Raw genomic sequence first — 11843 nt, 5'->3', positions numbered from 1 at the left:
CACGCAGACTTGGATATAAGGACTGGACAAAAAATGTGTGAATTTTTTTTGTATGCAGCTGCTTCAAAAACTACAAAAAAACAACAATGCAGATCATTGGGTTATTTTAAAAAAATTGCAGGGGGTCAGAATTGTTTAATATTATTATTATTATTTATTTTAATTTTATGACAAATGATCAATTCTGCTCCAATTAGATATCATAATAAATATCAGATGTGTACTTCCGCATTAAAATGCATTTCCGTTGATAACGCTACATGCTTTCTCGCTCCTGATTGGTTAACCGTCAGGCTCCTTTTTGTCCTAAGCGCTAGCCGTAGTTGGGGCACCACTTTGCTTCGCTGCAGTTTTGGATGGAGGGTTAACCAGAGCAGAACAGGGGCACATATTCCTCCTGCAGTACCGAGGAGCAGCGGCTGGTGTCGGTGAGTGTCTGACTTCTGCTGCGGCTACCCGGCGGACTGCTGGTTCTCGTAGTTGCTGTGAGTTTTCTTCTGTCCTCGCTGATAAAACAAGTTGCCTGTGTGTTGTCGCTGACGGTTAGCTAGCTGACTTTGACTACAGCTAAAAATATTCTGTCGGAGTGAGCTGAGGAGGCGGGAGGGCACAGCTGACCATCCAGCAGGGAGACTCCACGGGCTGCCAAGATGGGAGTCTTCCTTTCAACTTTTTGATCCGGTTCAGATAATTGAATCCGTTGATCTTGCATCCGCTGGGGTTTGAGTGGCGGTGCTGTGTTGGACATCGTGTGTGTTTAAGATAAACGGTTGATTTGTTGTGGGATCTGCCCAGACGAGTCCAAGTTCACAGACACAGCAAACGGGCTGTGAGCCACGGCAGCCAGCCTTTATCTGTCTGGACTCTCTGTAAGCCCTTTAACCTTTCTGCAAAGCCCTTAAGCCTTTATTCTGACAACTGTTGATCGGGAAAAGATGCGCGCGCGCGTGTGTGTGTGTGTGTTTCCTTTATTTCCGCCCGTAAAGCGAAGCTATAAGTGTACTGATGCGACCTGCGCGCTGAGGGAAGCTGTCTCTGCTTGTCAGGTACTACTGTCATCGCATTCTTTTGAGAATACCAGCAGGGCTGTGAACTGACAGTGTGCGGGTCTGATATCATGTTTGGTATTCATCTATCTATCCATCTGTCAGTGTTATGTTTCAAGCTTTTACAATGGGCTGATTGGCTACTGACAAAGATGAGAGAGAACGTGACACCCTAGTAGTTTGAGATAGCTTCTTAGCAAGTTTACAAAACTTACTTATTCACAGCTTCCTGTTTCCGTTTGTGACCATTACAAACGTGAATGATCTTGTTTGGATTTATTGAGTCAAACACCAAAGCAGCACACTACTACAAAAGTAGAGGAAAAATACAATCTGAAAAGTGTAAAAGTACACAAAGTGTTAATAATTTGTTGAATGACCTTTCACTGTAATTAAAGCTGCAAGACTTTAATAGTCTCTACTAGATTTGCACATTAGCAGACTGACATTTTGCCCATTCTTCTTAGAATCAAGCTTAGATTTATTTAAATTGACTTGATAGTGCAACTTTGTTGTTTTATGTTTCAAAATTACTGAATATGAGATATCTATGTATGTGTATATTTGTGTTAATGCTGTCATACTGTGAAACTGTTTGGTTTGTTTTTTTTTCTCAAGGTGATCATTCCTTGATATCTCTTATGGTCCCTTGGCCCTTCATAATCTCTGATTGTTGACTTTTCCACTACACAGAGAATGACCACTATTTTGCGCCGTGACAGCAAATTCATAGATCTGTCTCCACAGGATGAGACTGCATAAGTAATGGCTTGATCATTCCCATAAAAGCTTTGTGAGGCGAGTGCAAAGTCTGAAATCTTTTCATAGGCAAAATTAAACCCTGCGGCACATCAGCTCACAGAATAAAACCTAGAGAGGCAGAAGTGGATGACTAATGTGGTGTTGGAGCTTTTGTGCTTCTTGCAAAATAGTTGAAGGGAGTAATTAACAGCACTCACCTGCTTTTTATTTTAGTTGCAACAAGTCCCGATTGCTTCCTTTTTTCTTTGTAATCTTGCATTTTTGCAATAATTTTAAGAAATGTATCCTATTGTTTTCTTTGTAGGCCATATGAAATGAAGTCATAAGAAATGGATGCATTTATACCACAAGGCCATAACTTGGTACCATAAGATAATTTAAATGTTTTGTCTCATTCATCTCAGAATAGTAATATTCCAGCCTGATTAGGGATGCAACTAATGATTATTTTAGAAATGGATTTTTCTGGCGGTTAATTGGATAAAGAAAATAGTCACATTCTACAGATTTTTTTATTTAACCACTTAAACATTTTTGATACAATATTACAAGCACATTCAAATATGAGAATAAATAAATAATCCAGTTCTTCTTTTGTAACTAAAAAAACCCCAAAACATTTTATTGCCTAAAATGCAGTAAAACTAGCTGAATATAAAGATTTGAAATTCAAAATGACTTACTGCTCTGAGTGTTTTTTTTTAATTTTTTTTGCAGCAAATGGAGTGTTTTTGAGTCCACTTAGCGATTAATCGATTACTAACTTAGCCGATTATCTCACTTATCGATTTATCACGATTAATCTGATTCATCGTTTCAACCTTAGATATAATTTTCCAGCTGCTCCATTTAGTTTCTTAAAGTAATGCTGCGGCGAATTCCTACTAAAATAATTAGTCTTGCTTCTCCAGTGGCACGCTGAGTAGTGAGGCACCATGGGTAACACAAGTGACAGAGTGTCTGGAGATCGCCATGGGAAAGCCCATCGCACCGACAGCGGCGGCAGCCACAAGGACCAGGAGTCCGGCAGCAAGATGGTGGACAGCACAGACGACCCCAACGTCTTCAACACACATGGACCTGAGTCAAAGGTACACACCCTATGATGTGTTCAGATTTTTTTTTTTTTTTTTTTTTTTTTTTTTTTATACATGATTTACATTTCAGATTTCAAACTATCTCTTTACAACAACACAGCATCCAGATGTGTTTGTTTTTAGTCTTCAGGAGACAAAGAATTCACTCCCGATCTGGACGACCTGGTTAAAACCGGTCCTCAGGCTCGACCCACTGTTATTCGCTGGGCTGGCGGGGGTAAAGAAGTCTATATAGCTGGTTCCTTCAATAACTGGAGCAACAAGATACCCCTAAATAAGAGGTGAAGAGGATTAATTAGCTCTCGGTTGTCTCACTTTGTTTTATTGGAATCAATCTTGGGGTGACATTTGGCATCAGTTGCCGTACGTAGATTTTATTCACCCAAAGGGAGAAATTCTGGCGTAGCACTGATGTTCCTATTTTTTTTCCCCTTTTCTTTTCTGTCTTTGAAGCCACAATGACTTTGTAGCCATTCTGGACCTGCCTGAAGGAGAGCACCAGTACAAGTTTTTTGTAGATGGACAGTGGCTCCATGATCCCTCTGAGGTACAGCAGCTTTGCTGTTTGTGCTCATGTGCTGTCAACAAACTTGCACATTTACTCTGCAGGTTTTCATCAGTTTTTCATCAGACCTAGTCGCTCACTTTGCATTTTAAAACTGATCAGAAATATCAGCCTGGGGGGAGGGAGAGAAAGCTTCAAACGTTCAAAGAAATGTTTTTGTTTTTTTTTACCTGCCATGAACTTAAATGAAACAATTTCAGATTAAAGGCGATTGCAGCGACTTGGAAGGAAGTGAATTAACGCTATCTTCTTTATTTTATGAGGTGATCAGATGGCTGATCTTTTGGGTGTTTTTGTAATCTTCCTTTTACTCATTTGCGTCCACAAGATAACAACACAGAAGCCCAGCTCATGACTCCAGCACATTTTCAGGAGGTCATAAGCCAAAGAAATGCTATTTTATTGCATCAGAGCCCAGTTATGTGTTGTTCTGGTGGGTCAGGAGGGAATCACAAAGCAACAGAAAACCTGCTGTGCCTTCACAAAGCCATGGTGTTTAAATCATTAGTGCAGACTAAACGTTGCTTATTTAGGCTCATGTTTGGCGGCCCACTAAACTCTGTTCTAATGAGCTGACAAACGCAGAGAGGTGTCCAGGTTTGCTGCTTCTGTTTTCTCACCTCCACGTGTTTAATTGCCCAACACTGCCACCTGACCCAGCAGGACAAAGCCCTTTGTGTTGATAAACAGGAATGTGAAATTAAACCCCGAGCACAGTGTGGGCCACAGTTGTGCATCTAGTGTAGTGAGGAGAGGTGGATATTTGGCAGCACTCTTTGTGATGTGTCCAGCTCCCAATAATAGTGAAAGAATAATGACAGAAATGTATGTGAGCTTATTTTAGAAAGACTTTCAGGTTGATTAGTTCTTGCTTATTTTTTTTTTATTAGAAGATGGCATAATAAATCCCACAGCATCACAGGTCCTCCATCCTATCCAGTGGGGGCGAGGGCATTTTTGTTTTTATTTTTATTCATAAATTGATCCACCACACACACTTGCGGTGTTTTTCTGCTAAACGGTTCATTCTCACTTCCTTCCCACAAAACTGTTAAAACCTCCGTTGTTTAAAGAAAATTATATATTTATATTTGTGCTGGACAGATTTTATTTCCTGGTATCCACTGAAAATGATCATTTGTGATGTAGATATCAAGATGAATTTAGGTCTTTATTCAGGTTTTTTCTTTTTTCGTCACAGCTCCAGTTGTTTTAAACTTTTCAATCATTACTCTATCTGCAGATTATATACAGATTTAGACGAGTGGCTTAATTTCTCATGGCCTATCCCCCAAATTATGAGAATCAACGCAGATATCCTATTTGAATGGCATGTTCTCTCTTCTTTCCCATATTGAAGAGAGGCTAAGAGCGGTGGACCCTTTGTCTCGCCATATCAGGGAAACTGAAAGTCAACATTTACAAATTAGACGCTGTGTCTGACTTAGGAGAAAATGATAAATTAAAGTAATGCCTCAGTTATATCTGCTGTATTGGGATGTGTAGGTGTTTCCTTGAGTTTGTCACTGATCTGGTCTAAATAAATATTTTTTTATAGCTTAATTAAAAGATTTCCAAGGTTAGATTATGCTGTTGTAATAAAAAGTGTATCTGAGCGTTTCTCTTTCTGGGGTAGCGGATAACTGTGAAGTGTATTCATCATTCTGATTGTACTGTACTGATCCATTGGGCTCACAGGATGTAATCTAATTACTGACTGAGCCTCTGCAAACTGACCACAGCGCATTTGTTTACCACATCAACTTGCTGCTTTGCATGCATTTCTGACTCTGGCTCTCTGGCGCTACTTGGTTCTGCTGTCTGAATCTGTTGAGCTTCACGTTGAATCGGCGTGGCTTAAAAACCTTCTTGTTTGCGACCTGCGTTGCAGCCGGTGGTAACAAGCCAGCTCGGCACCATCAACAACCTGATCACTGTGAAGAAGTCGGACTTTGAGGTGTTTGACGCCCTGCAGGTCGACTCTCTGGAGTGCTCCGACACTTCAGGTGAGCCGGCTCTCAGTCACTTCCTCTTGCGCTGTTTCTAATTGTCTGAAGCACAGGTAACGAGCAGATATAAGCATTCTTTATTTTTCTTTTGTAATGTTTGTGTTGCATCTTCACAGACTTGTCCAGCTCCCCTCCAGGACCTTACGGTCAGGAACAGTACATCTTTAGACCAGAAGAGCACTTCAAAGCGCCGCCCATCCTCCCTCCTCACCTGCTTCAAGTTATTCTCAACAAAGACACCAATGTGTCGGTCAGTCTCTTCAGCGGTCTCATTCTCGCCTCTCCACGCGTTGAATACTTGACCTGACCCCTTCCAGCTTCTTAACTGATGACTTTCTTTGTCATTATTCTTTCTCTGTCTCCTTCAGTGTGATCCTGCCCTGCTGCCTGAACCCAACCATGTCATGCTTAATCACCTTTACGCTCTCTCAATAAAGGTAGGTTTACTAGCAGCAAAGGTTGATTATTACATGAAATATTACACTCAATGTTATTTTCTCTGAACATAACATTGTTCAGGGAAAACAGTGTTTTCAGAGAAACACGCTGTTCAGAGAAAGATATAACACATCGTTTTATCCGAACACATTGTTCAGAGAAAACTTCAATTAAACCAGAACTGTTGTTTCTCTTGTGATTGTTTTAAATTAAACAGAGTGGCTCGCGAAAATATTCATGTGACACACCCAAAGCTTTCATGTATTTTATTGTGATTTTTATGTGACACACCAACCCAAAGCTTATTTTTGAAAATGTCTAAACATCAAAATTGAACATTTTCAAGTGATTATACAGTTTTATATTTTATTTATGTAGGCAGTGGCTGAAGTGGTTTATATTACTTTATGCACCGAGTAAAATCCAACATTTTCTCCAGTCAGTTCTAAACACTGAACGTGGACAAATTATTTTTGGATATATAATGTTTATTCAAGTAATTAGAATTTATTCAAATTAAATTTGTGTTATTTTATACTGCTATCATGTTCAAAATCAATAAAAAAAAAAAAAATTGGTGTCAGAAAAAATTTGCCAAAAATGTTTTTCCTTATTGAACCATATCGAAAATTTTAGAAACCATTTTTTTCCCCCAATAATACACATATTTTTCTTGGTTTATCACATAAAATCTCAATAAAATCTAACAAAGTTTTTTGTTACGCTGTGACAAAAGGTGAAAAAGAAGGCTATGAATACTACTCCATTTATGATTGGTATTTTAAAATCAATTAGTGTCTTTGTGCCATTTTGTCTCAGGTGCTGCTGCGTAAAACTCTTCAGTCGTTGCTTGTTTTCTCTTGGCTTTAATCTGACACAGTTTTCCCTTAATGTGTTTTCTCCCTGTGTGCAGGACGGCGTAATGGTCCTCAGCGCTACTCACAGATACAAGAAGAAATATGTCACCTCTTTGCTTTACAAGCCCATCTAAGCTCTTGTGCCCCAGAGTTCTTTCTCCAGCTGCTTTTGTTGACTCTTTTTCATTTTTCCGCATTTAGCCGAATCTTGCAGCAAAACACATTTACAAGCAATTTTTAGCACCAGTTACTCTGAGTGAGACTGCACTTCTGTCTATAATAGGGCTCTGTACAAAAGTAGAAGTGTGTTTGTGTTGGGTTTCAGGGAGAGATTACCGTACTGTGGCTTTAAATCCTAATGACTACGCGTGAGACTGGATCAGTCGCAACATGTTGTGATTGTTTTTTCATCTTGGTTTGCAAGAAAAAAAAAAAAGAAAAAAAAATCTTGTAACTTTTGTGTGGCAGATGACCTATGAATGATCTGTGGTGGGACGTTAGTGATGAGCTTCAGCTTCAAACCGGTTACCTTTACATGCTTTATCTGACTGTGTTACAGTTACCTAAACTCCCCGATTCCTGTATGCAGAATGAGGGACTGATCCTCTCCACTGTTTTAACCTGAGTGCAATAATGTGCCATAAAAGCAGTTCAAAGAACTGGGGGCACGACTTTCTGCTTTGATCAACTTCGCGGTAGAGTCTACTGAAAACAAAGAGTCGATTTCAGTTTACCCAACAAAATGGTTTCTGTACACGGTGTTGTTAATGTATTCGTATTCCTTGAATTTTTCTTTCACTGCAGCGACAAACTTTAACTAATTTTGGTGGGGATGTATGTGACGGGCCGCACCGAATCTCAGGAGCTCCTCCCAAGTTACAAAGAGCCTGTTTCTCTTGTAATGCTCTCCTTTCATGCACTGTTGGTTCAGATGGATGGCCATTCCTTGGTATGTTTATGTAGCTTAAGAGTGTTAGGATTTTTATTCATCAGATAACAAGTTGAACAGAGCTCTGTGAGACGTTCGAAGCGTGGGATGTTGTCATGTAACTGAGCTCTGATTTAAATGTCTTTACAACTTTATCCCTTCACTAATTTCCTCCAACAGACCTTCATACCGAGATTAACCAAATAGGTCAGTTCTCAATGCAATTGAGAATAAAGTGTTTCATTCAGGGGTATCAAAGTAAAGGGGTCACGCTTCAAAAGTAAGTAACCAAATTTGAATAGCACAGAATTTTACAGTACTTTGTGTTGATCTTGGACAAAAAAAATCCCAATGGAGAAAAAGTTCAAGGGGTACAAATACATTTGAAAAAAATTTGAGTCGCTAAGCCGGGAAAACTCCGTGAACCAATGGAGAATATTGTTGAATAGTCTGTGTTCGGTTTCTTACGTTGCCTTTGAGCAGATGAGATTGTGAGCACTTTACCATCCTGTGAGCAGGAGTGTTGATGTGGTCGTGTAACTATGCAGCAGCACACAACTCTTGCTCTTTAGCTTCTCTGATGTAAATGTATGTTGAACATCAGTTGTGTTAGATTTACTAGATAGTTCTATTTACCAAACATGAATGTACCGTCTTTTTGTCGCATGTAGAGAAAACGTGTCAGCAGGCTGCTCTTTTTAATACCCACAGCTTGGGAGGACACATTCAGAAAGCGATCACCACATGAACTAAAGGGGGCTGTGATGAGGAGTAGCTGCCATAGATTTAAATGTACATTTTGTTCACTTGTGTGTTCATGAAAAATATTTAAGTGTTTTTATTTTTATTTGGTGTGCTGCTCTTTGGCCTGAATTAATTGTGTGCACATACTAAAAAAAAGGGACTCTAAAACCCTGTCAGGGTTCACATAGAGAGCTGGAAGCATCTTGTTAATGTTGAGCCTGCCTGCGACATTGCGTCCAAAGCATTTATGAGGCTCCGAGAACCGATGAGGCAGTTTCAAGAAGTGCCACGAACACAGAGTTTTAAAGCTAAAACCAAAACTTGAATATTTTTGCAGCCCTTTTGTGAATGTTGCAAATAAAGATTGGACACTGATGCTAATCCAGTTTCTGATGCTTTTTTTTTATTTGTGTTTTTGTTATTTGTTTATGCATTTCTTACTTGTCAACCAAATTAAAGTTTTACTTTTTCTGCTGCTTTGAGGGGATGCTAGGCAGATAGTTTTGGCAGATCTTATTGCTTTAACAGGCGAGCAAATTTTGCATGTTGGCATATTATCCATTACGATGCATTTTAAATCAGTTTTTGATGGTCTTGGTATTATTGACTACAATACTATTTTACAGATTTTTTTTGTTAGTATGGAAACGTATACATGACTTTATGCCACACGTCAAACTAATTAATCAGTTGATAATTGCGAATAATTGTTGTAGAAAGTCCGATGCAACAGCATATTTCCATGCAGGTGCCCGTACCAAAATGGCTACTGCGTCAACGCATCGTCGAAGCGACAGCTACGCATTTACATTTGTGCATTTCAAGCATTGTATTTATTTCAATGTTAGCGGATGTATGGCAACAAGAAATAATAATTATTCAAGCGGACAAGTTGTGGATATTTCAATTTTGTTGTCCTCAGCGTATCGCTATGTCGCAAATTAAAAAGACACAACTACGCATGCACAACGGTTGCTGTGGTTACCTGTACACATGAGTTTTCTCTTGCATTCAAAATGGTAAGTTTTGACAAGTTTTGTCTATTGAAAACGATTAATATTTAGATTGTTTTTGTCAGAACATGTTTTGCATTACTTCCGGTGGAGTTCACATTTTTAAATGGGTCAAAATGTCCTAATTTGTTTTCTCACTATTTTTTTTAAATGAAAATACTTCCCTGCAAAAGCATTTCTGAAGGTGAAAGAAAACTTATAGCACAACAGTTGATCAGTCACTTTCTTTGTATCAATTTAACAGAATTTAAAAAAGCATCTCGATATCAGGAGACATGTCCAGTATTTCTATGATGAACTTTTTGAAAAGAAATTGTACTAATGTAGTAATGTAGTGTCAAGTTACATTAAAATACAAGGAAGTTTGTAGTTGTGATGCAATAAAATGGGAAAACGTAAAGTTATATTTTTTTTTAGTGTAAATTAGACACAAACTTGTCTATCGTTTAAAAGTGTCTCCAGACTTTGCATGAACATGATCTCTTAAACTAAAGTATTATCTGGAGATAATACTGTCTTTGTCTATCTCTTTGTGTGTTCTCTATTTCGGTTTTCTGGGCCCTGGAATCTTAAATGTAAAAATTGTCTTCTTCAAATCCTAATGTCTAATGTTAAACCTTGATTTCATTTTTTCCTTGCATGTCCTTTTGTAACTTTCTTTTTCGTGAATGATAGCCACCCAAGAAGAAAAAGGTATGTGCTAGAAGCACACAGTTAGTCTATTTAATCTCACAATAAATCCCTTTAATCCCTATACTTTCTTTAAATTAAAATTTTCTAACACTATCCAGTCTCTAGGTACAATAAAGCGGTTTTCTATGTTAAACACTCTCATTTTGGATGTTTCTAGAAGAAAGTCAGGATGAGTAAAGCAGAGAGGTTAAAGAAGCAGCAAGAGGAAGAAGGTAATTCTTATGTTTTATAGCTACAATAAAGATAGCTTTATTTATTACCTTTATTTTGTTGTATAAAGAAGGTAGCTATTTTAAAGCATTCAACATTTTATTTTAAGCCTCAACTCATAACTAAACTTTCTTGCAGCTTATAACAACTGAAGCCATGTACATACACTGTATAAAAATGCACGTTCTTATTACTTCATGCTAATCTTTTCCTGTTTTAGCTCAGCTAGAATTACCTAAATTATTATTCTAAATACAAGAAGAATGTATCTGAGCTTGTTGTGTTTGTGCAAAGTATGTAACAATGTAACAATGTCTTTAGTAAATATCACAAGTACTGTAGTACCATTTCTTCCTCAAAATCCTCGTAGTTTTCCATTTTTATATTAGGACTGTCACGACAGCAAATCTTGCTGGATGATAAATTGTCCGATTAATCATTGCAAGAAACAATGTTATTTTTTAGAATTTTTTCAAGTAATGTAATTACATAATAGTGCAAGTCGAACCTCTCAAAGACCAATGAACTTTAATTTTGTAAAGAACACACAATACTTGAAGTGGAAGATATTTTAAATGGCCGAAATAAAACAGGGATAAAAACCACACAAACAACAGAAACCAATAAATAAAATGGACTGCTTAGTGTATTTATTGAAGGGCAATAGTCTAATTATTATTGCCCTTCAAAATACTTTGAAGGGCACAAGTGATAGGCAATTTTCTTTCGTACATTTATGTCCTGATACAGATCTTGAACTCAATTCATAATAGTTTTTAAAAGTCTCAGTTTTGAATTCTACAGAAGCTGTGTTTGATTATAATTTGGACTTTCCCAGATTGTTTAGTCATCTTACAGTGTGTAAACTTTGAAATTTGTAGGAAAAAAAGTCATTTTAAAGCAATAGAAATAGTTTTGACCTAAACAAGGGAAAAGTTTCAAATGATTATTAAATTTTAATTCTCATTATATGGTATATGTAAACATCTTCTTTCAATTGGCAGTGGTGAAGTGACTTACATTTGTTTGGTGTCCTGTTGGTCTTCAGAGGCAGCCAGGCTGCAAGCTGAAATAGAAGAACAGGAGAGGCTGGAAAGAGAGAGAAAGCTGGAGGAGATACAAAAGCTAGAGGAAAAGGTAAGATCCTTGCAGAATAAACTCCAAACTTTGGTGGAATATAACAGCTGCACGTAACTTTGATTTCTGCAGTCAGCGTAAAATAATGTAATACGTCTGCTGCTGACAGGCAGAGCAGAACAGAGATTTTGAGCTTACCGAACTGCGCCATCTGCTGGAGGAAAACTACTCCGCAATAATCAGATGGAAGGTTGATGCTGCAGAAAAGGCAGAGGTAGTGTTCACCGTACGATAATAATCTGATTCTTTTCAACATTTAAATATAAAAAAGACTTACTTCATAGCTTGAGTTTTTTTTCCAGACATCTCTGCATTTAAAGTATGCAAATTATATTTCAGTGATT

General features: G+C 37.9%; 2 protein-coding genes across 3 annotated transcripts in view; both read left to right on the top strand.

Annotated features, from left to right (window-relative positions):
* The first annotated feature begins 299 nt into the window (after nt 1-299).
* prkab2 (protein kinase, AMP-activated, beta 2 non-catalytic subunit) lies at nt 300-8824 on the top strand. 2 transcript variants are annotated; one of them, XM_015018404.1, is made up of 8 exons: nt 300-485; nt 2720-2899; nt 3029-3186; nt 3359-3452; nt 5362-5476; nt 5596-5729; nt 5848-5916; nt 6831-8824. In XM_015018404.1, exons 2-8 carry the CDS (start codon nt 2744-2746, stop codon nt 6906-6908), a joined length of 804 nt encoding a protein of 267 aa, XP_014873890.1. In that variant the 5' UTR covers nt 300-485; nt 2720-2743; the 3' UTR covers nt 6909-8824. The 2 variants fall into 2 exon arrangements, with proteins under 2 accessions (XP_014873890.1, XP_014873889.1); XM_015018403.1 differs by having other exon boundaries at nt 301-428.
* Nucleotides 8825-8923: 99 nt separating this feature from the next.
* The window catches only part of dnai7 (dynein axonemal intermediate chain 7), a 12348-nt gene continuing 9428 nt past the window's right edge, over nt 8924-11843 (top strand). Inside the window, exons 1-5 of the mRNA XM_015018402.1 lie at nt 8924-9465; nt 10135-10152; nt 10310-10364; nt 11411-11499; nt 11609-11725. Coding sequence (XP_014873888.1) covers nt 9463-9465; nt 10135-10152; nt 10310-10364; nt 11411-11499; nt 11609-11725 — 282 coding nt within the window. The 5' untranslated portion in view covers nt 8924-9462. The remainder of the gene's footprint in view (nt 9466-10134; nt 10153-10309; nt 10365-11410; nt 11500-11608; nt 11726-11843) is intronic.

Source organism: Poecilia latipinna, unplaced genomic scaffold (genome assembly GCF_001443285.1).
Source record: "Poecilia latipinna isolate Pla-1442-1.1 unplaced genomic scaffold, P_latipinna-1.0 Scaffold2270, whole genome shotgun sequence".
Lineage (NCBI taxonomy): Eukaryota > Metazoa > Chordata > Actinopteri > Cyprinodontiformes > Poeciliidae > Poecilia > Poecilia latipinna.
This window is presented reverse-complemented; position numbering and strand designations above follow the sequence as displayed.